This window comes from Malaclemys terrapin, chromosome 25 (assembly GCF_027887155.1).
Source record: "Malaclemys terrapin pileata isolate rMalTer1 chromosome 25, rMalTer1.hap1, whole genome shotgun sequence".
In the NCBI taxonomy this organism is placed as follows: domain Eukaryota; kingdom Metazoa; phylum Chordata; order Testudines; family Emydidae; genus Malaclemys; species Malaclemys terrapin.
Genome location: NC_071529.1, coordinates 16,004,967 through 16,031,465, shown reverse-complemented (window position 1 = coordinate 16,031,465; position 26,499 = coordinate 16,004,967). Strand labels below are relative to the sequence as shown.

General features: G+C 61.0%; 1 protein-coding gene and 1 long non-coding RNA gene across 3 annotated transcripts in view; one reads left to right on the top strand and one right to left on the bottom strand.

Annotated features, from left to right (window-relative positions):
• The window catches only part of WNK4 (WNK lysine deficient protein kinase 4), a 28,488-nt gene extending 11,247 nt beyond the window's left edge, over positions 1-17,241 (bottom strand). For both annotated transcript variants that reach the window (XM_054014057.1, XM_054014058.1), the window contains exons 1-2: positions 16,608-17,241; positions 207-379 (exon numbers count right to left, since the gene is read on the bottom strand). In XM_054014057.1, the coding sequence (XP_053870032.1) occupies positions 207-379; positions 16,608-17,156 (722 nt within the window). In that variant the 5' untranslated portion in view covers positions 17,157-17,241. The remainder of the gene's footprint in view (positions 1-206; positions 380-16,607) is intronic.
• A 128-nt stretch (positions 17,242-17,369) lies between these two features.
• Positions 17,370-18,998, top strand: LOC128829015 (uncharacterized). Its single transcript, XR_008443273.1, has 2 exons — positions 17,370-17,694; positions 18,053-18,998. It is a non-coding gene; the product is annotated as an uncharacterized LOC128829015 (long non-coding RNA).
• The last annotated feature ends 7,501 nt before the right edge of the window (positions 18,999-26,499 follow it).

Genomic DNA, 26,499 nt, shown 5'->3' with positions numbered 1-26,499 from the left:
CCAGGAATGCAACTGGCCCACATGCCGGCCAAGCTCGCTGTGCCAGCAACCACAGCCGTCACACGCAGGCCAGACAGGCTCCCCCACCACCGGCTAGGACCCTACCCCCTCTCCCCACAGGCCCCAGTGCCCCCTCTCCGCCTGCCACACAGCGCCACCCAGCCAGAACCCGGAGCCCTCCCCCCTGCCAGCCCAGCCCCGCTCACGTTTTCAGGGTGCCCGAGGTCATGAGCTCAGTGACCAGGACGATGCAGATCTGGCCCTTGATGGCCGACTTCCAGGAGTCGTAGAAGCGGACAATATTGGGATGCTGCAGGCCCTTCAGCATCTCCACCTCCTCACTGAAGCGCTGCCGTTCAGCCTTCGACAGCTTCCGAGTCTGCAAGGAACCCACAGGGGAGGCATGAGTGGCCACTGGGGGGCGCCCTCTGGTACAAGGGACCGGTCCTGGCCTGAGCCAGCCCCATACCCCTGCCACGGAGCCCCCCCCCCGCGCTCCCCCATACCCCTGCCACGGAGCCCCCCCCCTCGCTCCCCCATACCCCTGCCACAGAGCCTCCCCCCGCGCTCCCCCATACCCCTGCCACGGAGCCTCCACTCGCTTCCCCTTACCCCTGCCACGGAGCCCCCCCGCGCTCCCCCATACCCTTGCCACGGAGCCCCCCCGCGCTCCCCCATACCCCTGCCACGGAGCCCCCACTCATTTCCCCTTACCCCTGCCACAGAGCCCCCCCGCACTCCCCCATACCCCTGCCACAGAGCCCCCCCCTCGCTCCCCCATACCCCTGCCACGGAGCCCCCCCGCGCTCCCCCATACCCTTGCCACGGAGCCTCCACTCGCTTCCCCTTACCCCTGCCACGGAGCCCCCCCGCGCTCCCCCATACCCTTGCCACGGAGCTCCCCCGCGCTCCCCCATACCCCTGCCACGGAGCCCCCCCGCGCTCCCCCATACCCCTACCACGGAGCTCCTCAAAACAACCCAGCCACTAAGAGCCTCCATGCTCCCACCCAGAGATGGAGCCCCTATTGTTTCCCCTATCCATCCTCCCGACTCTCTTTGCCAGCCACATACACGGCAGCAAGGCCACGCCAAGCTCCCAGTACAGAGCCCAGACTGGCTGTGTGGGCACCGGTGCCCCGCACAGACAGCAGCCATGGCCTGTCCCAGCAGCCCCGGGAGTGGTGCTGGCGCTGCCCAGGGCAGCGGCATTACTCACGTAGCAGAGACGAGCAGAGCCAGGCACCACGGCACCAGCAAGGCCACGCAGAGCATCCTCCCCCCCCCCCCCACGCCCTGGAGCCAGCGCAGGGCTGGGGAGCTGGCAGCCGCTAATCGCGCCGGCTGGACGCACTGTGCAGCCAAGCTGCCAGACTCCCCCAGAACGCCCCGGCCCAGCTTATCAGCACCAGAGACAGCCCGTATCTGGGTCAGGATGGACATGGAGTGTCGGGGGAGGACAGAGCAGCCCGGGGCTGCGGGCACAAGAGCGGAAATTCACTCACCTCCCAGCCCCAGAGAGCAAGCAGGGACAGCAGGACCCTTTGCCCAGCAAACAGCCGGGCTCTGCACAGAGAGAGCCGGGGCCAAGCCAAGCCCCCCGTGTGCCAGCCCCCGCAGGGGAAGGACGCGTCTCCCCCGCCCCTTCCAGGGAGCGGAGGGGCTCGCCAGGGACAGGGCAGGGGTGAGACTTTTTGGCTTACTTGGATTTGCAGCTCCCCTGTTAAGCCACATGCTGGATGGAGGGAGGGGCTGGGCCAGCATTTCAGCGGCTGGCTGAAGGGGGCACGGTGCCCGCGCAGCACGCTGGGGCGTTAGTGAGTGTGACGAACTGGGCCTGTTCTCACGGTGGTCTGTGAATGCTGACAGGGGAGTGTGCTGGGATAGTCTGCATTGCAGGAGGGGATCTGCCCGAGGGCGCATACCTGAGTGTGTAACATGAGAACCCAGGAAGGGGTTGAAGGCGAGGCGACTCCTTAGCCCGGGGAAACTGAACAAAGGCTGTGGGAGGGGTCGCTAAAGGAGAGTGCTGGAAGGAGGCAGGGAGAGAGGGCTGGGGGGCAGAGATGGCTCTGACCTCCCAAGGGGGGCTGGGCTGGGATGCCCGGGGACCCCAAGATGGACCTGAGGGGGTCCCTGTTGTCTGTGCCTGCAAGACCTATCTTGGACTGTATTCCTGTCATCCAAATAAACCTTCTGCTTTACTGGCTGGCTGAGAGTCATGGTGAATCGCAGGAAGCCGGGGGTGCAGGGCCCTGAGTCCCCCAATACTCCGTGACAACTGGTGGCAGCGGTGGGATCTACTGCACCCCGTGGACGGCGCTTCCTGCAGTAAGTGACTGGGGAGCAGTAAAACGAAGGGGGATTGACGGGGACCAGGCCTGCTGAAGAGTGGGAGAGAGACGGTTATTACCCCTGGGAGTGTGTGACCAGCGAGAAGGACTTTTGCAGTAACAGGGTCCCCCGGGGGGATCGCAGCGAGTGGTCCCAGGGGCGGAGGAGTCTGCAGCTCGACCCTGGCAGAGAGGTGGTGACCTCGAGAAGGGCTGGCACACTAGGGGGCCCCCTGGGAACTGTGGGGAGCGGTGAGCACACAGGCCGGCGAGTGGCCAGCAGGAAGATGTATGCCAAGCGGCTTAAGAGCGACCTGGTGGAGCTGTGCAAGCAGAGGCGGCTGCGCATTGGGAGGCTCACCAAAGAACAGCTCATTGCCCAGCTGGAGGCAGAAGATCGCGCGAATGAACTGATCCCTGTGTCTCAGGGAAGCAGCCTGGCAAATGCAGCGCAGGCACCAGTGTCTGTCCCAGCTGGGAGTGGTCAGCCGGCTGCTGAGGGCTTCCCGAGACCCCTCCTTCCTATGCCTAGGGGAAGGGTGGGGAGGAGCCCAGCAAATACCGAAGGCGCCGTGGCCCCCCCGGCCAGCAGGGGGTCCCCCCGGCGAAGCTCGCCGGCCAGCAGAGGATCCTCCCGGCGACGTTCGGCATCCGGGGAGCGGAATTGGCTGGAATGGGAGAAAGAGCTAAAACTGAGAGAGCTGGAGGATCGTGAACAACAGAGACAGCATGAACGGGAGGAGAAAGAGAGACAGAGACAGCATGAACGGGAGGAGAAAGAGAGACAGCATCAGCATGAACGGGAGGAGAATGAGAGACAGAGACAGGAGAATGAGAGACAGCGTCAGCATGACCTGGAACTGGCGAGATTGAAGGGCAGCGAACCCCCGGCTGCGGTGAGTGAGGGGGGACCCAGGACTGCACGGAGCTTTGATAAGTGCATCATGGCCCCATACAAGGAGGGGGAGGACATGGATGACTTCCTGGAGGCCTTTGAGACGGCCTGCGAGCTGCACCGGGTGGATCCCGCGGACAGACTCCGGGTCCTTACCCCCTTACTGGACCCCAAATCCGTGGCATTGTACCGCCAACTGGGAGAGGCAGAGAAAGGGGACTACGAACTATTCAAAAAGGCCCTGCTACGAGAGTTTGGGCTGACTCCTGAGATGTACCGGGAAAGGTTCCGGAGTCAGGATAAAACCCCTGAGATCTCATATCTGCAACTAGCCGCCCGCATGGAAAGATACGCCAGCAAGTGGGCTGATGGGGCCCAGACGAAGGAGGACCTGATTAAACTGCTGGTACTGGAGCAACTGTATGAACGGTGCCCATCCGACCTGAGGCTGTGGTTGGTGGACAGAAAGCCAGAGACCCCGCGACAGGCAGGCCGGCTGGCCGATGAGTTTGTAAAGAGCCGGTCAGGAGATAAAAGGGAGGAGTCCCAAAGGAACAGTCCCACCACAACGCAGAGAGAGAGTCACCATGGGACCTCCCCGTGGGAAAATACAGAAAAACCCCATCAGAGGGGAACATCCGGCCTCAGGACCATCCGACCCACTCAAGGGGACCCATGGGACATGGGCTGCTACCACCGTGGCCAAAAGGGCCACATACGGGCCCAGTGCCCCAGGCTCAGGGACAGACTGAGCAGGCCGAACCCACAGAGGGTTGACTGGGTAGAGACCCAGCCCGGCGAGAGGCAGCATTCCCAGGGAAGGGGGGCTGGCAGAGTACCACCTGCTAAGGAGGGAGGAGAGCCCCAGGCCAGCTTCTCTGGGGGGCCAGATGCTCCGGATTCAAAGTTCTCCGTTTACAGGGTTGGCGCGGGGCTGTCCCTGCGGAGCGAGTGCCTTGTTCCCCTGGAGGTGGATGGGAAGGAAGTTTATGGTTACTGGGACACGGGCGCAGAGGTGACACTGGCCCGGCCCGAGGTGGTGGCCCCAGATCGGGTGGTGCCCAACACCTTCCTGACCCTGACCGGGGTGGGCGGGACCCCATTCAAGGTTCCCGTAGCGAGGGTACACCTGAAATGGGGGGCCAAGGAGGGCCCCAAGGACGTGGGAGTGCACCACCATTTGCCCACTGAGGTGTTGATGGGGGGGGACCTAGAGGACTGGCCCAGCAGCCCCCAGACCGCCTTAGTTGTGACCCGCGGTCAGAGCCGGCGAGGGGCACTGCGCCCTGGCCTTGGGGGGGGTGCCTTGCCTGAGGCACGGGACCCTAACCTGGTGGGGAGGGAACGCCCAGGGACGCGGCTCAGGGAGGCTGCAGCTTCGGACCCAGCGGGCGAGAAAGAGCAGGTGGCCATCCCCGTCCCAGCTGCTGAGTTCCAGGCCGAGTTGCAGAGAGATCCCTCCTTGCGGAAGATAAGGGACCTGGCCGACCTCAATGCGGTACAGACCATGGGACGAGGTGGCCGGAAAGGATTCCTGTGGGAGAAGGGGTTCCTGTACCGAGAATGGGCTCCCCCAGGGAAAATGGAGTCAGGGGGGATCAGGAGGCAGCTGGTGGTACCCCAGAAGTATCGCTGCCAGCTGCTGTGCCGGGCCCATGACATTCCCCTCTCAGGGCACCAGGGAACCTGGCGTACCCAGCAGAGGCTGCTACGGAGCTTTTACTGGCCTGGGGTCTTTGCTACTGTCCGACAGTACTGCCGATCCTGTGACCCCTGTCAGAGGGGGAGGAAGGCCTGGGACAAGGGGAAAACAGCTTTAGGACCCTTGCCCAGCATAGAGGAGCCTTTTCGGAGGGTGGCCAAGGTAAAAAGGGCGGCTCTAAACCAAGAGAGCCCAAAGCACAGACCTCCAGACTGGAGCGCTGGGAGAAGACCACAGCCCAGTTGGAGCCCCAGAGGTATGGGGGTGGGAAAAGGGCGCAGGCCGCATAAACCTTCCCACATGCGAACTGCGAGTGCCATCAAGCAACCCCAACCTAAGGGGGAGCGTGAAACTGGAGGGGCCTGGTGTAATTCTCACCAAGGAATGGGAGGGATGCGGGGGCATCCATGGGAACGGGGGTAGGTTCGAACTTCCCCGGGTCACTGGCTAAAGTGACCCTGCTCAGTTCGGTCTCGAAGGGGGGAGAGATGTGACGAACTGGGCCTGTTCTCACGGTGGTCTGTGAATGCTGACAGGGGAGTGTGCTGGGATAGTCTGCATTGCAGGAGGGGATCTGCCCGAGGGCGCATACCTGAGTGTGTAACATGAGAACCCAGGAAGGGGTTGAAGGCGAGGCGACTCCTTAGCCCGGGAAACTGAACAAAGGCTGTGGGAGGGGTCGCTAAAGGAGAGTGCTGGAAGGAGGCAGGGAGAGAGGGCTGGGGGGCAGAGATGGCTCTGACCTCCCAAGGGGGGCTGGGCTGGGATGCCCGGGGACCCCAAGATGGACCTAACTGAGGGGGTCCCTGTTGTCTGTGCCTGCAAGACCTATCTTGGACTGTATTCCTGTCATCCAAATAAACCTTCTGCTTTACTGGCTGGCTGAGAGTCATGGTGAATCGCAGGAAGCCGGGGGTGCAGGGCCCTGAGTCCCCCAATACTCCGTGACAGTGAGACAGAAGCCGCCCCCAGCCCAGCACTGAGATTCTCCGAGGACGCAGGTCACTGGCTGGTGAGGCAGCGCAGGGCCCCTCTCCCTCCTGTGCCCAGCCAGAGAAGGCTGCCCACTCGCACGGCGCTGGGCATGCGCCCACGTGGACACGGAGTGACACCCACAAAGCCACCAGTGTCTGCACCTCCTGCTGCAGCTGTGGGCCGTGCAGGGCCGGAGATCGGCGCCAACTTTTATCCCAGGGGGGGCAAACCCGACTCCCCCCAGCAGCCCACCCAGCCTGCCTTTGTGCCCCAGCTCAGGGCACGCACCTGCGTTCACGCGGGGAGCGGGGCAGGAGCGCGGGGGCTCGTTTCCACTGGGGATTTCGCCCCAGCATAGCAGTCCTGGGGCATCAGTCACCAGCCCCTGCACAAGGGGGGGCCGAGGCCTGGTGACCCCCAGGTGCTAAGCACCCCCCACCCCGCAGCTCAGCAAGGCCCAGGTAGTTGGGTCCCAATTTGCAGCCCGAGAACTCGTGACAAGAGACAGGAGGGAGCGCTCAGCGCCCAGCACAGCTCCTGCCAGCCACTGCCCTGGCCAAGAGAGAACTTGTGTGCACAGGGGCAGCCTGCCCTGGGCTGCCCCCTCCACCTGGCATAGCCCCGCCAGTGTCTCCCGCCCAGCCAGCACGGCCCCTCGGGCCAGCCTTGCACCCGTACACAAGGAACAATTCGGGCTGCCTCCTCGGAGAGCGGGCGGGCGGCTGGCGAGTGCAGACACAGGGCACCTTTATGGCAGGGGGCCACACGAGCCTCAATGCCGCCTTTGTTGGCAGCACAGGCGCGTCAGGCTCTGGGCCCGGTTTTTCCATGTTCCTCCTGCTCAAGTTAATTAAAGTGGCAGCAGAAGTGGAGCTTTGACAGAGGCTTAAAGCACTGTGACTAGGAGCCCAGCCCCAAGGTCAGCAGGGAGGGCACAGGCACCTGCCCCCTGGAGCTCAGCCTGGCAGCTCCATCCCCTCACCAGGGCTGCTGGCGCCAGCCAGGACAGCTTCCCTTCCACCCACAGGCCAGGCAAACGCCCATGAGTCCTGCTCAGCACACACACAACCCCTTCCTCCGCCCCCTCTCCCATTGCCTCCCCCACGCTCCCCCCTCCAGCCCCCACCCCACAGCGCTCCCCGTGTGCTGTCCAGGCTCTGGAGTCCCCATGCATTCCTGTCATGTGCTCCACAAACCAAACCCTCCCCAGGAGCCGTGCCTGGCCGCTGACATGCTGGTAACTGTGCCCAAGGCCCTGCTCCCTCCCTCACAGAACCCAGCAATGTCCGGAGAAACTGGCACAAGTGGAGGGCTGATCCCCCTGCCCCAGCGCCAGCCACTGCCCGGCCTGTGGCACCCTCTCCCTAGCCAGGGGCCAGAGCTCCTGTTCCCCCACCCGCAAGGCGCTATGGGGCCACAGCTCTCTCCTTGGCCCTGGCCAGTGATAACACTGGGGAGCCGGGCCTGGCGTGGAGGCGATACCCCAGCAGTCGCTGCGAGCCCAGTTTGCCTTGGCGTATCTTTAAGGCAGGCACATGAAATGACACGAGCCTGGAGCAGCAAGAACTGACTCCATCCACGGCCCCCGGTCGATTCCTGGCCTGCGCTCGAAATGCCGAACGTGCCACGCAGGCCCTGCCTGCTGGGAGCGGGAACACTGCCCCTGGGGGGCTGCAGCCCTACATCCGACAGCAAGCACCCCCCTCTGCCCCTCCCTGATGAGAGCAGGGCCCATGGGAGCCTGTCGAGGGCTGACCCCCCCTGCCCCAGCGCCAGGCAGCGAGCAGGCAGAGCGCAGGCAGGATCCGGAGCTGCCCGGCTGGGACAGCTCTCCACATCCCTGCCCTGACAGCCAAAGAAACCAACGGCTCGCGGCTGCCGCGTTCCTAAACACTGGAAGCGGCAGGCTCCAGGGAGCCGTGCGCTCAGCCCCTTGGCTCGCAGGAGCCATAAATCAGCCCGGGAATCTTTCGTAATGTTTTCGTTGCATCATAACTGGCCCCGTGGTTGGGTTGCAGCTGCCCAGTGCCCCACATGGGGCTGTGCACAATCCCCTCCTTTCACACCCACGTTCGGGGCCCTGACCCCGCCCAGCCCAGAGCAGGGAACCCGCCGAGACCAATGAATGGCACCTTTTAGATCCAGGGCAAGTGAACTGATCTCCAAGCCCCTGCTCTGCCCGTCCTGACCCATAGCAGCCGAGGAGGAGACCACCATTCCAGCTCCCAAACTGAAATACCAACCGACACATCCAGTGGCACCAGCCTGAGACCCAGCAAACTCGCCAGGGACCAGCTGAGCCTCAGTTCATTACAATCAGCAGCCGGAAGCACTTGGGGAGTCGCCCGAGAGCATCCCAGCCCTAGACAGTCCCCGGGCAGCTCCCCACCTCCAGCTTCCAGACCCAGAGGGGGGAGGGGAGGGGGTCTGGCCTGGCACAGGGCTGGGCTCCGGGAAGCCACACGTCTCCCAAGGTGCTCACAAGGAACCAGATCCAGGAACTCCGGAATCTGTTGCCCAAGCCTGCGAGCTGCTGCTGCCCCCCACCCCAGGGGCTCACCGTGCCTGGACAAAGCATACGGGCTCCCCCAGATGGAGTGCTAGAATGCAGGGGGGGGATCGCGCCACCCCCAGAGCTGCGAGGGCACAGCCTGCCCTCCAGTCCTGTGCCCCCCATGCCCGGAGGGCAATAACCAAGCTGGCACATGCTGCTTAGCATTCTTGATACATTACCATTGAGATGTGGGGGCTACGACTGGGCGAGGGAGGGGCTAGGAGCCAGGATGCCTGGGTTCTGTCCTGACACCCTTTCGGCAGCGCTATGTTTGGTGAAAGTTCACCTTGTGGGCCAGGTGCCCCAGCAGCTCCACACAGGCCAAGATGGCCTGTGCCCAACGGACAAGCCCCAGGAGGGCGCTGCCAAGCAATGCCAGCAGCAACCCCCGCCCCCCGGCTCCACTCACTGAGAAGGGCCCCTAAGGCGTCTGCTCAGGATATGCACCGGCAGGTGATGCACCCCCCAGCTCCAGCAGCCTCGCTCAGCCTGGAGGGCAGGGACACAATGTACCTCGCTAATAGCCGCCTCGTGCACAGCAGTACGACGCTCTGGGTCGCAGACGCTGGAGCCGGCTAACAAGCTGGGATGGAAGCCCCCCCCCCCCCCCCCCCCCGGCTTGCCAAGGCAGGGCTGGCCTCCTCCGGGCGAGGCTGAACCAAGGGAGTTCTGGCCAGTCCCTGTGGGCAGGGGGACTGGGACCAGGAGAAAAGCTGCAGTAAGTGTGTGTCCTGCACATGAGGAGAGGACCCGGGGCAAGCAACGAGCACTTGGAATTAAAGCCCAAAGCCGGGGATTCGCCGTGTGTTGGAGAAGCGCCACTGAGCTCCCCGAGGGCTCTGCAGACACCGTCTGCCTCCCGCCCCAACTCCCAGCTGAGGGGTCCCAGCAGTTCAGCCACCCAGAGCCACCGAGTCCCAAGTGCCAGAGCCGGCCGGGCTCTCACTGCTAGGTCCCGCTGCCAGCCCGGGCGCCCCGCTGCTCTCATTGGCCCCTGCCGAGGTGGAGCTGGGGGAGGCGGTGTGGTATTTTTACACGTTTCTTCCTCTCCGAAGGTGTTTATGAGGCTCTGGCTACAGACCCAGCTCTGTGATGCCCTGGGCAGCAGGGCCGAGCAGCAGCCTCTGAAAGCCCCATTGTGCAGGGCCCAGCCTCCTGGAGAGGGGACCAATTGACATAATTATGGTGCATTTATAGCTAAAAGCCTCTGCAGGCCACCATAGCGAGTGCAGCCTAGCCCTGAAATAGCACCCGGCCATAAATCCCCACCTGGGAGGGCCCCACAGACCTCTCCAGCTGGAGCCAGCTTGCTGCTGCCCCCGAGAAACAGCAACCCGGGAAAGAGCGTGGCTGGCACCGAACTGCCGCCTGGAGAAGAGATCAACGGAGCCTCCCTGCTTGCTGTGGTCTCCTCCCAGGCTGGGAGCAGAGGCCCAGCCTCCATGTGTACCGCGATTCTGTGTCCCTCACCCCTCGCATCCCACAGCAGCTTGAAAACAACTCAGCTCTTCCATTCACTTCCTGACGGGCACCCACGGTCAGAGCACCCCTGGGCGCGAGGAGCCGAACCCTCCCACGGCTGCTCAGCTAGTGGGGTGTAGGGGGCAGACCGTTTTCCTAGGTCCCGTGAAACTCAACAGCCCCAACATGTACCAGGAACCACCAGGCCTGGAACAAGCGGCTCCCAGATCAGTCTGGTGGGGGCAGAAACCCACCAACCCAACCACAGCCAGGCAGAAAGGGGCTCCCAGCGCAGCACCACGGCTGCTTCATCAGCGGGCAGCCAAGGAGCAACACCTGGCACCTCCTTACACACCCAGCCCTGCCCCGAGGGTCAGGCAAGTACTGACAGCCCTGCTAGAGCCAAGACTTCAAGGGAGGTCTGTCCCCCAGGAGAGGGAATGGTACTGCCTGCACCAGGGAATGGGGTGTTCCCACAGATCAACAGGTCCCCCAGCGGTGCCCACACCACGCAGAGTAACCGGGGAGTACAGGACCTCTCGTGCCAGGCCGTGACCAGAGCACCTGGGCAGCACTGTCCCAGCATGCGCCAGTCTGAGGCGCAAAACAAGAGCCCAGCCTACAGACCACAGCCCCAGTCCGCCCTGCCTGGGCAGCCAGCGTGGGGTCTCCCCCACTGTATTGCTACCCATGGGGAGGCCGGCTCAGGGCTCTGCCACCCAGAAGCTGCATGGACTCACACCCAGAATGACCGGGGGGGGGGGCTGCCCTGGGGCCAGTGGAGCAGTAACCAGAGGAGATGTTACCCACCTGCCCTGAACCTAAGGGCCACTAGGACAGCCTGGAGCTGCATTCCCAGCTGGGCATGTGGGCGCAGAGGCTGCCCCCAGCACCTGAAACGCACCAGGAGCCCCTGGCCCCCTCCCTGGGGTGTAACGCGACCCCCAGCAGTGCAGCGCCAGTAAAGAGAAGCCTGTAAGCACAAGACAAGTTCAGGCTAAGGGTTCTGGGTCACCCCCGGACACTCTCCGCGTGCCGTCCCCGCCCAGGCCCCCCCGGAGCAAGGCCTGTCCTGCCAGTGTTTGGGATGCGCCCAGCACTACCACAGACACTGTAAAACAGCAACCCCAGAGGCCTCTGCCCCCTTGAAGGGCTCATGTCCACCTGGGGGGGCCCAGCTTGGGTTCACCAGCCCCCCTTCCTCAGCTCTGCTCCGCCCACAGCAGCACGGGCTCTGGGGAAGGGACAAGCACTCGGTGCATAAGGAGAGAGCGTGCAGACACGCCCTGGCCAGTTCAGGCAACTCCAGCTCTTGGCTCTGCGCCACTGCCCACGGCGGCGGGGGGGGGGGAGCGGGGGGGGGTCCTGCAGGAAACCGCTCATGATAAACAAATATTTACCAGTTGGACCCACTTTGGGCCTCTGGTTTCCCCAGCCCCTCCCAGCATCCCCCAGGCATCAGTCAATAAAAACACTGCTTTAAACCTGATTTCAGAAACCAGAAATATGTCAGGCCAAGACTATTATGTGTGGGGAGCCCAGGGCTGGGGTAGCAGGGGGCTCCGGGCCAGGACTGATGGGCACCGGCAGAGCTGGGGTGGGGTGGGGGCAGGGCTGGGATAGCAGGGGCTGCGGGTCAGGACTGAGGGGCACCAGCAAAGCTGGGGGGGAGTAGGGCTGGGGTAGCAGGGGCTGAGGGTCGGGAGTGAGGGGCACCGGCAGGGCTGGGGTAGCAGGGAGCTCTGGGCCAGGACTATGGGGCACCGGCAGAGCTGGGGGGGGCAGGGCTGGGCTGGGCTGGCAGGGGCTGCGGGTCGGGAGTGAGGGGCACCGGCAGGGCTGGGGGGGGCAGGGCTGGGCTGGGCTGGCAGGGGCTGCGGGTCGGGAGTGAGGGGCACCGGCAGGGCTGGGGTAGCAGGGAGCTCTGGGCCAGGACTATGGGGCACCGGCAGGGCTGGGGGGGCAGGGCTGGGGTAGCAGGGAGCTCTGGGCCAGGACTATGGGGCACCGGCAGAGCTGGGGGGGGGGGCAGGGCTGGGCTGGGCTGGCAGGGGCTGCGGGTCGGGAGTGAGGGGCACCGGCAGGGCTGGGGTAGCAGGGAGCTCTGGGCCAGGACTATGGGGCATCGGCAGAGCTGGGGGGGGCAGGGCTGGGCTGGGCTGGCAGGGGCTGCGGGTCGGGAGTGAGGGGCACCGGCAGGGCTGGGGTAGCAGGGAGCTCTGGGCCAGGACTATGGGGCACCGGCAGGGCTGGGGGGGGCAGGGCTGGGGTAGCAGGGAGCTCTGGGCCAGGACTATGGGGCACCGGCAGAGCTGGGGGGGGGGGCAGGGCTGGGCTGGCAGGGGCTGCGGGTCGGGAGTGAGGGGCACCGGCAGGGCAGCTGGGTGAGAAGCTCAGGACTGGAATAGCGGGTCAGGGCTGAGGTCAAGTGACCGTTTATATTTTAAAAGCAATAAATGACAACAGTGTGACAAATGCAGGACAAAGCTATTTCTGAAAGGGCACAACCACAACCACTTTTATTTGTGGTACAAACTCCTATATTTGTACCACAGCGGCTGATTCTCTGCAGGATTAGGGCTCAAAAACAGGCTTGTTAAGTCTGCTCACATGCTCCTTGGCTCTGCATGGCACAGGGGGCTTGGGACAAGAGATGCTGAATGAGGAAATCCTAACCGAGGGGCACTGGCAGAGCTCGGGGGGGGGGGGGAGGTAGCAGGGGGGCCGTAGGTCAGGGCTGAGGGGACTGGCACAGCTCTGTGGGGGGGGGTAGCAGGGGAGCCGTGGGTCAGGGCTGAGGGGACTGGCAGAGCTCTGTGGGTGGGGGGAGGTAGCAGAGGGCCATGGGTCGGGGCTGAGGGGACTGGCACAGCGCTCGGGAGGGAAGAGGTAGCAGGGGGGCCGTGGGTCGGGGCTGAGGGGACTGGCAAAGCTCGGGGGGGGGGAAGAGGTAGCAGGGGGGCCGTGGGTTAGGGCTGAGGGGACTGGGAGAGCTCTCGGGTGGAGTTAGCAGGGGGGTCGGGGCTGAGGGGACTGGCACAGCGCTCGGGGGGCAGATCAGGATCGAGGGGTATCAGCAGAGCTGGAGGAGGCAGCCGAACCAGGGCTGGCGCAGAAGCTCGGACCAGGCGGCAGGGGATGGAGCGCTCAGTGACCGTCTGTTCTGGTCATTCCCTCGGCAGCACCTGGCACTGCCGGCTGGTGGCAGAGAGGACACTGGGCTAGACGGACCCTTGCTCTGACCCACGTGGCTGTTCTTGTGCTTTCCTGGGACTCAAGGGGAGCAGGAACTTTGTATCCCCCTGCCTCCTCCTGGGAAGGTGCAGCCTGCCAGAGCCCACACGGAGCGGCAGGCACTGCTCAGCACTGATGCCTGCAGACAGGCCCCCCACTCGGTGGCCCCCCAAATCAGCATCACTTTGTAAGCACACCAGAAAGCCGTCTGGCACCATCCCCACGACAGCCGGCCTGGCCGCGCCAAACACTGCCAGCCACGCTAAGAGACCAACACAAACGGCCCCCTCCCCCCGCCCCAGCAGGGCTGCAGGACGTCTGCTGGGTACCTCAGATCCAGCCTCGCAAACGGCCCGTGCTCCGGGCGCCCTCTGATGTGGCCTGTGGAGAGAGACTGGGATCCGCCTGGCAACTCAATCTGGAGCAGCAACACTGGGGCAGGGTTGAGAACCAACCTGGGGCCAAGACAGGTGGCCAGATGCCCCCCAGGCTGCACGCGCGGAGAACGGGCCAGGGACACGCATGCCTGGCACGGCCCAAATACAGGATACAGCACGTGACAAACCCACAGAGAGACACACAAATTCCACACCCAGGAAAAGCCAGGCACGGTGGGGCTGACTGCGGAGAGCGTGACTGTGACCTCTGGGCAAAGGACCTCAATGCCTGACCCCGGGAAGCGTCACCACTAATACCAAGGGGCTTCCGCCTTGTGTGCAAGGTGGGAAGCTTCGGGAGAAAACTCCGGCAGACCGAGCAGAGCGCCAGTGGGCAGACACGAAGGGCCAGCCTGCTGCTCAGGGCACAATGCCCCTTCCTCCCAGAACCACCCGCTGCCATGCAGGAGTTCCTCCGCCCACCCGGAGACGCAGCCATCGGCGAGCTCACACAGCGACGCCCCACGCTGCTTTTAGGGGCAGGAGACAAACTCGCAAGACACGTTTTTCTGTGTAAACAAGGACTTGGAACTCGCAGCTGCACCAGCCGCCCCAAGGACGAGGGTGGTCAGAGATTCTGGACTGCAGCCGAAGCCCATCCCAAGGGGTTATGTGGAGACGTGGGGTCCTCCAGAAGGGATAGTCCCCATACAGCCCTGCTGCTGGTTGCAGCAGGAAGGAGGATGGGGGCTAGAGAAACCAGCCCCCTCTCAGCACTAACTCCCCAGTCCCAGCAGAGGGAGGCTGGGGTTGGAGGAGGAAGGGATGGGAGAGCTGGCAGGAGACCAGAAAGTGCCAGGTCCGGGTGTGTTAAAGCAGCTCCTGCATCCAGCCCCTAAGGGCACCACAGAGCTTCTGAAAGCGTCACACAGACCGGCCACGGGTGCCCACCAACAAATCTCTGTTGATTACGCCCCTGGCACCACACTAGCCTCTGTCAGGAGAACCGGAGAGGAACCATACCCCCCATCTACACTCCAGAGGCACCTCCAACACCTGCCAGCAGTGCCCCGAAACCAGAACCCTAAGGGGCTAGTTCTGTAGAACACGGCACAGAGCTGGCAAGGGGGGCAAGGCTGGCGTTTGAAGCAGCCCCTCTGATGGGCGGGGCAGTGCATGCAGAAAAGGAAGCCCAGAACCTGGCACTTAAGGTCTGATACACAACTACAACCTCTATGGGGCCGGGATTGGCATGCACGGCACTAGCATGCTGGCTGCGGGCGCTGCCATCACCATGTGATGAGAATGAGCCATGCAGGAAGCTGCAACTGATGCAGAACTGAGCTGTGAGGAGCCCAGAGCGGCTGGGCAGCGAGATGCTGGGAGCATTTCACACCAGGGCCCAACATGCCGGAAGCTGGGAATGGGCGGCAGGGGATGGATCACTTGACGATTCCCTGTTCTGTTCATCCCCTCTGGGGCACCTGGCACTGGCCACTATTGGAAGGCAGGATACTGGGCTAGATGGACCTTTGGTCTGACCCCGTCTGGCACAGCACCAAGATCCCAGCACATGGGCACCTACGGATCTGAGCCACGCTGGAGGTGGGCAAGGGCATGCGTTGCTGGGTTGCTGCCGTCCATCTGCAGAAATGGCACCAATGGGAATAGCCGTGAATGACGGTAATTCAGTATCTGTGGCTGCTGCTGCCAGCTCTCCTACGTAAGAGAAATCACAGGTCCAGCGTGCCAGCCACGGGAGGCCACTACTAATGGAAAGGAGAGACCTGGGGCTGCAGGAGCCAGAGATAACGGAGAAATGACCAGATGTGGCCCCAATCCCCCCACACACCTTCTCGGAGCTCCTTCTTCCCCAGTCTGCCGCAGTATCACAAGGATCTCTGGGGAGTGGGAGGCCCAAGGAATAAGAAAGAGGCTGAAGCCGAAGGAGGGGGCAGGGACCTGGGGGAAGCAACCCGCACATGCCCCCACCTGAAGTCTGAGACGTGTCTTGAACTCAGCTTTGGGGGTCCGGGAGAGCCCAACCCGACCCACGGCTCAGTCACAGGGCCGTCAAAGGGGCACTTGAGCCAGTCACAAACCCCAGACTTTCTTAAACCCCTCTGGGGAAAGGAGCCACTGACCTGGCACCTGCAGAAAAGCTGGCCCAGCCGAACGGCCTGCCCTCGCCCTGCCAACACCACAGGCAGAGTCAAAGCACTGAGCCAGGGCCCAGGCCCATCCTGCTGATCAATCCCTCCTCACTCCAACCTGCCTAGCTCAGCAATCCAGGGCCAGGGCTGGGGAAACTCCCACACAGCCCTCACCCCCCACCCACCCCTGGAGCCTGAGTGCCAAGGGGCGGCCTTGTGCCCCAGCGCAGCGTCGGATTAACCTGAAGTAGAGCCCCATTGATCTGGGAACCTTGGGGGAGCAGGGGGCAGCCCCAGAGTGGGGCAGCCAAACAGGGGCTTGGTACGCTGGGTCCTGAGCAGGGGCCTTGCAGCCTGCTGGGCTGGCAGGCCGGACCGAGGTGCCCCAGCCCTGCAGTCGCTGTGACCCCGTGCTGGGGAGCTGCTCCACTAGCCCCTGGAGCGTGGGGGAAGGATCCCGAACAGAATCGCCCCAATTTGTCAGACATCAGGGTCCAACCAGCTCCCCACTCTCAGGCACCCTGGCCCCTGACCCTGCAGAACATTACCCCCTCCCCAAGGGACTGCGCCTTGCCCAGCCAGCCACCGCCGGGAGCCGCGGCACCCACTTCCCCGCTCAACACTCAGGCGGCCCCATTCTCCCCCACCCCCCGCCACAGGCCAGCCAGGTGCCAAGGGACTGGGGGCTCCTGGCTCTGCAGCACCCCGCCCTCCGACAGGTGTGCAGCAAAGTGACCCCTGGCGAGCAGCCGCCCCGGGGACCCCCCAGCCCACCTGAGGGCGTAGGCGCTGGAACGGGGGGCGCTGGGGGCGCTTTCCATCATGTCCAGTGTCTCTCAGCCCTCCCCACGCCCCTGCCTGAGGGCGCCTGGCCCCGATACCCCCCGCCCCCGTTGAGGGCTCCCGGCCCGGGCCCACACCCACCTGCAACTCGCACCAGGCCACCTCCACGGTGGTCTCGGTGTCCAGCCCTTTGTAGACCGTCTTGAAGGAGCCGCGGCCGATCTCGATGTCGAACTTGAGGAACCGGCCGTCCGGGGAGGTGGCCACGGCGCGGGTCTCGATCTCCTCGTTCTCCTCCTGTGCCCGGCGGCTCTCGTCCGGGGGGGCGCCGCGCGGGGAGACCCGGCCGGGGGGCGGCGGCGGCGAGGGCGTCTGGCCGCCGCTCTCGCTGCCCGAGCCGGAGCGCGCCGCGGGCTCTGCGCCTTGGAGAGCCCGGGGGTCCCCGCGCGTCTCCTGCGCCCCGGCCGGGCCGGACCCCGGGGGCCCCTCGTACCCCAGCCGCTCCAGCTCGGCCGAGCTCCGCCGGCTGAACCTGGAGGAGCCGCGGCGGCTCTCGCGCCCCCGGCTGCGGAGCGGGGCTGCCCGGCCGGGGGTCCCCGGCTCCAGGGCGATGCCGCAGCCAGACAGATCCACCTCGGTCTGGGACATGGCTCCGGCCGCGGGGGGCCCGGCCACGTGGAGCATCAGCATGGGGGTGCGGGGGGTCCGCGCCCGGGGCTAGGCGGGCTCCCCGCTTCGCACCTGGAGGCGCAGCAGCCACCGAGCCCGGACTGGGAGCCGCTGTGCGGCGCCGACCCTGGGCTGCCCGGAGCCGAGCTCCGCCTGCCTGGCGCCTCCCCCTCCCCGGGCGCAGCGCACGCCCCCGGTCCGCCCCGCCCCCGCCGGCAGGAGAGCGGGGTGAGCGGCAGGCTCGGCGCCTGCCCGGGCTGGGAGCGGCGGGGGGCCAGGCCCGCCCGGGGCTCCCCACTCACCCCCCAGCTCTGCTCCCGACCCTCAGGAGGACGCAGGTGTTGGTGAGGCTGGGACAGTTCAGAGCCTCCCCCCCCCCCCGCTCTCCGGGGGGGCAGCTCCGGGAGCGACCCTACAATAACAGCGCCACCGAGACAGAACAAGCAGCCCGAGGAGGAGCCTGGCCAGCCGGACCCTCTGCGTCCCACTCCAATCCTCACACCCACGTCCCTAGCCTGCTGTTCCGGGCCTCGAGCCGGCTGTGGTGGCCACGCAATAGGTGCTGCCCCTTGTCCCCGGCCTTCTGTCCAAACCTGCACGGGGACAGGGCCTGCCTTTGTTCTTTGTACAGCCCCTAGCACAGCAGGGCCTTGGTCCCAAGAGGGCTCCGTGGCACTGCTCTGACAGAAGGAAAACCCCAAATATTGGGATGGCAAAGCCCAAAGAGACGGATCCTCCTTGCAGAAAGACCGACACTGGGATGGGAGCACTTGGGCACAAAGACCTCTCCGGTTACTGTGGGCTAATGAGCCCTGTGGGCCAGTTGCCTTCTGCCCCCAGCTAAAGGACAGACCCACATCACGGGGTGACATCAGACCAGGGCGCACAACTAATGACCAAGTCCTTTCCTCCCACAGGTGCAGCATTAATGTCTGGGAGAGGCAGGAGACTGGCTGGCGTTCCGTTCTTGACTCTGCCACTGACCTTTGGCAAATCACTGCTTCTCGCTGGGCCTCAGTTTCCCTGTCTGTCCTATGGGGGTGATGTTGCTGACCTCCTTCGTAAAGTGTTTTGAGATCTGTGGATGACAAGTGCTGTTGTTATTCTCAAAGATGGCGCACTGGACTGCCCTGCTCTGGCATGAGTTCCTTCCTATATGCAGCACAGAGCCATTTGCTAGACTGGGGTCCTTCCTCGGCTGTCTATTCTGCAGTTCCTGCTGGAGGAGACGCTTGATCCACAAACCCAGACACCTCCACACCAAGGAAGCGCCTCCTAAAATGCTGATGCTGCATGGAAACAGGAGAATTAACCTGTGTGAGTCCCCACTGGTCACCTCTTCCTCACTTGGCTGCATGTTATTCTGCTGAGGCTGTAACTCTCCAGTGCTCAGTGAGGGGAGTAGGGAGAGCCAGCCATGCGCTGTCACAGCGCAGTGATCAGAACCAGGGCCGGATTTAGGTGCAGGCGACCGCATGGGGTGCTGGGCTTGGGGGGGCTGTTTTTGTTGTTAGTGACAAAAGGGAAAATAGAACGTTTGAAGTAAAATGTTCCAGGTATTCCGTGTGTGGATTCATTTTTCACTAACCTCCTAGAATGTTCTGGACTTCTGTAGAATCTCGTGGAACCTTCCAAACTTTCTGAGAACTACATTTTCCTCGAACCTCCAAGAACGTTGTCAGCCCAGCCCTCCCGGGGACTTAAGGGGCGTGGCGTCGCCAGTCAGTCAGTGAGATACAAGAATGAAGTGACAGCCCAGCCGCGATATAGTGAACCTTGCTTTATTGTGTAACTGTGAAAGTGTATTTGTTTTAAGTCTTGAAGAGTATAAGTAGCGCCTAATAAAGGACATATTTAATGAGACACCAGAGATATCTATTGAATCCCTATCTATGCAGCAATATAAAAGAAATAGTTACTTCTTTTGCTATGCTTAACACGTACTGTTTGATGACGTTCTAAGGGCTTGTCTATACTTACGCGCTGGTTCGGCGGCTGGCAATCGAACTTCTGGGTTCGATTTATCGCGTCTTGTCTGGACGCGATAAATCGAACCCAGAAGTGCTCCCCGTCGACTCCGGTAATCCTGCTCGCCGCGAGGAGTACGTGGAGTCAATGGGGGAGCCTGCCTGCCGCACCTGGACCTCGGTAAGTTCGAACTAAGGTACGTCGACTTCAGCTACGTTATTCACGTAGCTGAAGTTGCGTACCTTAGTTCAAATTGGGGGATTAGTGTAGACCAGGCCCAAGACTGCAGAACATGGACTTTTGCTCTCCCTAATACTGTCTGTTTTCCCCCGTAGGAAATAAAAGATGCCCCGGAAGAAGCCTTCAGGAGCTCAGTATAGGAAGTGAAAAGCACAATTGCATCTAGTTTTCAGCAAGGGGCAAATTTGATGGGAAAATATATGAAACAGAACAACACAGACAGGGCTGTAGGCAGTAGCCATTGTCCCAATGCAGAAGAAATTGAGGAGCGAAGCGTAAATGGCAGAACTCCTGTTAGTAAGGAATTAGCAGATTTACTTGAAGATAAGGAATGGAAATGTGAGGAAAGTGATGGAGAATTGTCCAGGTTTCCTGGCGGCGTGCAGGAGAGTGAGGCTCACACGACAAGTGGAGAATAGAGAAAAATCTGGTTTACGTGGAAAAGGAGAGAAAGGATAAGGAAGAATCAGCCTCGCGTGATGACAGAAACAGCTCTGGCTGCCATTCCCTCAACCTAGTTGTGTCAGACGCAGCGTCATCTTCTTTAGATTCAATCTCTTTCTCCGGACTACTGCAAAGGATATATGCCCTGTTTTCAGCATCAGCAATCAGGTGGAAGAGTCTCACGGACAATGTTACAAATCTAACCCTGAAACTGCTAAGTGACACTCGCTGGGAGAGCTGCATAGGCAGCATAAGGCCAGTGAGGTACCAAGTGACTGAGGTTTATGACACCCTGGTGGAACCGGCGCAGTTGAGTAAAGCCAAGGCCAGAATCCGACATGAGGCACAAAGCCTGGCAAACCAGATCACTCACTTGTGGTTTGGCCCATATCCTGTTCCAAGAAAATGTTGTAAGCAAGGCATTACAAACTCCGACATCGCGACCTTGATGAGAAGCTGCCTTGATTTCATTGTGGCCTACAGAGACAACAGATTTGAAGATGCCATCACTAGTGCCAAAGAAATGGTGGGAAAACTGAGGACTTGAGCCTGTCTTCAAGGAAACTTGTATTCATCAGAAGAAGAGACAGTTTGGTTACGAGGGCAGAGATGAGGTGATGGGAAGCTTGGGAGAAAAATTCACGAGGGAGTTTTTTTGCTTGCTCATTGACACTGCATGAGTGTCCATTGAAGAAAGGTTCAGACAAATGAAGCACCATGAAAAGAAGGTGGGGCGGGGGGGGAGAAAGGGTTGTATGACCTTAGTAAGCTGCCAGGGGACAGGAAAAGACTCTTGAACAATTCACTGGACCTTCACTGGACGCTGACACATGGGGAGTGTTCGGACATCAATGCTAAAGACCTCTATGTCGAATTGGACAACAGCCATCCCATTCTGCCACACGGGAAGCACTTTCCACTCCAAGTTCTCCAATTCATGCATGATGCAGAGCTGGAGGACACTTTTCCTAATGTGTGGATAGCTTTGAGGATTCTGCTCACGCTGCCAGTGACAGTCACGGGTGGTGAGTGCAGCTTTTCAAAGCTCGGGCTCATTAAAACATATCTTCGATGGATGATGGCTAATGAGAGGCTGACACCGCTTGCTATTTCAGCGCTTGAAAGTGCCATTGGCCTGTCTTTGGATCTGACGCTGTGAGGGCAAAGGCGAGAAAAGCGACCTTGGGCACTAAAGGACCAGGTTTCAAAGTAGCAGCCGTGTTAGTCTGTATCCGCCAAAAGAACAGGACGAGGGTTAACATTCTAAGGCTGTCACCTACTAGAACACTACTTAATACTGGTTTGCCAGAAGCTGGGAATGGGCGGCAGGGGATGGATCACTTGATGATTCCCTGTTCTGTTCATTCCCTCTGGGGCACCTGGCATTGGCCACTGTCGGAAGGCAGGATACTGGGCTAGATGGACCTTTGGTCTGACCCAGTCTGGCCGCTCTTATATTATTATGTCCACCCAATGTTGGTGCACAGTTCAATTTCTTGCTGTTAGTACATTTCAGTTACTCTTCAAATTAAAAAGTTTCTATCCATTTAAAGGAAACAAATTATTTTTATTTGTTTACATATGGCATGAATAAATAGATTTACAGATCCTAGCGTGCAAATTTATCGTCTTACGTGACAGGGATAAATCATGCATCTAACTCATGAAATGGGCTACAAATGCAATAAAAAATAAGGTATTCAAAAGTTTAACAAAGAGGCTCCTCGCCTAGGGCGCCATTTGGTCTAGGGCTGGCCCTGTTCAGACCAGATCCTTTATAGGGAGCTTAATTTATGCCTCTCCTTTCCTCTCCTTCTAGAGCTGGGAAAGTCAGACTGGGTCCCAGATCGCCCCTGGCCCTCCCAGGCTTGCTCCCTGCAGTCCATGCTCCATTCCGGTGTGAAATGACTCAGGCAGCGGGGTGACGCAGGTGTAATTGAGCTGTGGCAAAGTGCTTGTTCTAGTCATTTACTTACCGCTTTTAACCTGAGGCTTCAGAGCATCATGTTTACTGGAAAGCAGCAGCTGCCTCTCTCTTGCAAGTTGCCGGAACCGCCTCCTGCTCCGTGCAGCTGTGATTCAAGGTATCGGGCCCTTGGGTCTGTCTGCAGCCTCAGCATGGCACCCAGCTCTGCTTTCGCTGCTGGTGAAAAGAGCAAAGTGAGTGTGTAATAAAGACATTAAGCTATGAGCTATTAATGAGTGTATGGCCGGGACCTGCAGCCCTTATCTCGCATATGGACAAGCACCTGTTGCCGTTACGGGGGTGCTCTCCATTCGTTTCACAGCTCTGTGGAGCCATTGACACAAAATCCAAAGCAATTGTAGCTCAGATTAATTTATTTCCCCTAAAGTCAGATTGTTTCTACTAAACGATTTCAGCCCAGCAGTGTCCTCCACCCAGATTAAAGCCACTAAACCCCATTTCCAGGACAATATACACAGATCCTTGGAGCAGCGGCTAAAGTTCACAACCCAGCACTAGTCAATGTGCAGCACTGCAAATCCCCTTAACTGGGGGGGGAGGGGTCGAGAAACATTTAATGAAACATTGTTTCTGCAGAAGCCCTGGATAGGTCCGGGATCAAACTGCAAATCCCCTGAACGCTGGCGGGTTCCCGAAAGCGTCACCTCCCCCCTGCTCAGTGACCAAGCGGATTGGGCACGACTTCTCCCGCCAGCACCCCCTTTGCTGAGACCCGCTCTCTCGCCTTGCTTGAAAATTGCTAATGTGTAGCTTGGGTGTGCGAGCTAGGAGAAGAAATCACCCCACCCCTCTGCTCCGCTGGAGCATGTGCTGCTGGGAGAACAGGCACAGGCCACTTGCAGAAACGTGTGTGGAATAACTCCCCCCTCAGCAATGCCAGGTCAGGGGAGGAAGGGGTCGCTGCATTCTGAAGCCAGAGCCAGGGTGCCAGATGGACCAACGGTCGGATGCAGTGCAGCAAACACTGTTCTTATGGCAGAGAGGGGACCTCGTGGTGACAGACCACACACCTCGGTGCTCAGCGCTGCAGAATGATGTTCCCTCCCGGGCAGAGGAAGCACACACGAGGTGCCATTTTTCTTGAGATCCACCACAAGGGGGTAGGTTATCCCTGCCCCTCACACAGCTCCCTCTCGTAAGCAGATACGCATTGGCCCGGCTTCCCTTCCCAGCGAATTCACTTGCCCAATACCCCCGTTTGGGCACAACGCCACGCGGAAGCAGCATGCCCGGTGCAAGCTTTGCCTTCCCTCCAGGACCGGGCAGAGCTGCGGGAATGAACTCCTGCAGTGTATGGCAGGTTTGTGAAGTTCCCTGCCCAGGAAGGCCAGGAATTGCTTTCCCTCTTCTCCTGTCCTGGCAGTGGCTTTTAGCAAAGCCAGGGATCCTCGGCCTGATGTACACAGGTCGGGTGGGGGAGCCCCTGGGTGGCTTTTTCTGCAGCTGTCCTGTGAGAATCATCTGCAGCTCAGAGACAGGGACACTAGAACATGCGGCTCAGGGCTGGGGCAGGGAGAGGAGGATATTGATCTTGGCACCAACTGGTGCAAACCCATTGCTTCCAAAATCACACAGGGAAAGAACTGTCTCCCCTGCGCGAGAAACCCTGCGCGTCAGGACTGCTGCCACCTCCCAATGGCGCAGGTGCAGCAGGGCCAGTTGTGCTGCTCACCCTGCTGCACAACCAGTTCTGCCACAGACAGGTGTCCGACGCCCCCGGCAGAGGAAAAGCAGGTTCCCTCTCCTCTCTCCCTTCTCAGCACTGACCCCACCACCGAGCACGGGGTGAATGTTGTTAGATAAGCTCTGGGGCTTGGCCCAGTGCATGGAAATGGGACCAAATCCAGAGCGGGTCTAGAAGGCTGTACAGAGCCCAGGCTTGATGACCAGGTGGAAAAGTGGGAGCTCACCTGGCATTTGAGCTCCTGGGATACATGGTGAGCTCCAGAGCTAACAGTGTTAACGCTGCAGGGAAGGGCTAGCACAGGGGCACCAGGCCTCTTTGCCTCCAGGTCACTGGGACGTATCCAGAGCTGGCTGGGAGCCACCCCAGCTGCCAGGCCTCAGGGGTCTGTGTGCACTGAATCGGGTGGGGACCTCAGCTCAGCTTCCGGCAGCCAGGTGTCCCCATCACAAAAGCCACTTCTGGGATCAGGCCTCTTGCCAGCAGCCTCAGCAGAGGGGCCAAGCCCTGATGAGCATGGAGAATGAACACCCCTCTTCCACCCACAGAGGTCGCAGCGGGTGAGGGGGAATCATGCTGGCAGAGGGACAGGGCAAAGGGAGCTTGACTTGGCATTGTCCCATCATGCCACCTCTGGGGATGCCCCAAGGCGTTCAGACTCCAGCCCCAAACTCGCCACAGCTGAAAGGGGTGTGGCTGCTGCACGGTGGCAGGAACAATACAGCCAGAGACAGGCACCTTCCAGCCACCTCCTCTTGACCTAACCCTGGGGCACCACATGGAGCCTGACGTGGGCTGAGAATGGAAACTCCCAGCCCTTAATCGAGAGCTGGTCCCTAGAGCTCAGGGATTGTACACAACACTCGGTGTCTTATCAGGGTGACATTTCCATGGCCCCTGGTGCCCGTGCCGGTGCCGGTGCCAGCCCTGCTCTTTGAAGGCCCGCTCTAATCAAGCAACGTAACCTACTTTCCTATGTGTTCGGCTGCCAGCTGGGCCGTCGCTCTCCTGGGGGATTAGGTCACTAATCAAAGGGAACGCTGCTCTGCTGAGCGCTCCACTGTCTTGCTTATTAGCTCCCATGCTGCCAGAATCCATCTCCTGTGAGCTCGGAGTTCATGGCAGGGAGACAGAGGGGCTGCGATGGGGCTGAGCAGGGAGGAGGTCTGAGTGCCCACTGAACTCAGCGCCTCTCAGCATCTGGTCATGGTCTCCAGGGCTCCCCTGCACAAGACTGGGACGCACATTTCAATCAACTACACGCTCTGGGGAACCACATATCTGGCTGGGCTGGCACTGGCGGGGTAGCGTCCTGGGCTCGCTCCAGCCTCTGCACATATGGGGAAGGCTTTGGCCCTGCCGTGTGTATCTTGGAGGTGGACAGATCCCATTAGAGACTCAAAATTAACAACACTGCTGAGAAGGGCCTCGAAGTTCAGGGCTCATCTGAACCCTTTCGCAAGGCTGACGGAGCAGAATGGCACAAGACTGGATGTCAGGAGAACTGTGTGTGATCAGAAAAATTCAAGCAGGTCCCAGCTGCACAGCACGTCCCCAGCAGTGTCACTCGCCTACCCAGGCAACATGCAGTGTCATGCTTTCCCCACACTGCTGCTTCCTGGCAGGGTGTGCTCCCTGCTCTGCGTGCGCTGGGGGCTTGGCGATGCCACCCCCCGCGAGAGAGGAATCCCTGAGCTCCTGACGAGGATAGTGACTAGGGAACCATGTGCTTCCTGGGGTGTGGTTGGGGGAGTTCTCAGCTTCCCATTCTCAGTTCCTGGGTGTGACACGGGTCACTTTCCTCCTGGAGCTCCAGCCCTGATCTTATGTTCGATCAGTCGCCTAAAGCACCTACCCAGGGAGGTCCCTCAACTCCAGCCAGGTAACTCTTCTCCTGACTTCCTTAGCCTGGTGTTAGAGACAGACACATCATTCCAGCCCTGAACACGGCTCTGGGGCCAGTGCAGACTCAGGGCTCCCCAGAGACAAGGGGTCAGAATTGGTCAAACTGAAACGACACTCGATCAGAACCGATGGCATTTAAAAAAAAGCCCCAAGCCCGTGAGCAGGTCTGAGCTGGGTGTGCATGGCCGGATAGTGCCCTGATCTCAGCCCAGGGCCCCTTACGCTCCACCTTCCCCTGGCCAGATAGCCTGTAATCAGTGTGACCAGCTGCAGCTGGGATCTCAGAGCTGCAGGGCACCTGATCAACCCAGAGAGACCCGCCTAACCCCAGCCCCTGGTGCAGCAGCAGACCCTCCACTGGAAGCTGACAAGCCGCTGCCCTGGGAGTGTCCAAAGGGCCAGCCTGGGCTCACTGCCCCACAGTGTGAACAGGGAGGTTCCAAACAGGCTCCACACTGCTGAGTCTGAGTGTGGGGCCCCCATCCCCCATCGGGAGCCCAGTCTCTTGTGTCATTACAGTGGGAACGGGTGAAACCTGATCCTACTGCTGCTTCTCCCTGGCAGCCAATCCCCACAGCCACCCGGCAGGCTCTGCACAGCTGGGCTTTGCCAGCTCCCTGCCTGGATGCCAGCAGCTGAACCCCTGTCCGGGCAGAATACCCTCCTGCCACGGACCACGGAGAGGTATCCTCGCCATCGTTCCAACTACTACTGAGGGTAGATTTCCGCAGCCGAGCTGTTGGAACTGGCTGCCTGTTATCTGCCCGCTCCTGGTTCGCTCTTCTCGCCCAAGGAAGCAGAAGCCCCTTTGGGCAACTTTCTGACACTTCTGTGGCAAAGCCCAACGTGAAGGCGCTGTGATTCTTCAAGCTTTGCTCTTTTCCTCTTCCCTGGCCGTTTGCCAGCACTCCCCCCACTTGGGCTTTAGTCCCAGCCCTGGCCTGCAGCGCGCACACTGCAGTTCTCCTCCTCCCAGCTCAGGGGCCGAGGTTGTACTCGCCCTGTGCACCAATTCGTTTGCTTTACTTACAGGAGATCATTGGAGTTCTTCCTCGGCTGTGAAGAAATATAAAGGGAAGGGAGTGGAGTCTTGTAGTTAAGAGCCAGCCCGGCGTGTCAGGACGCCTGGGTTCTGT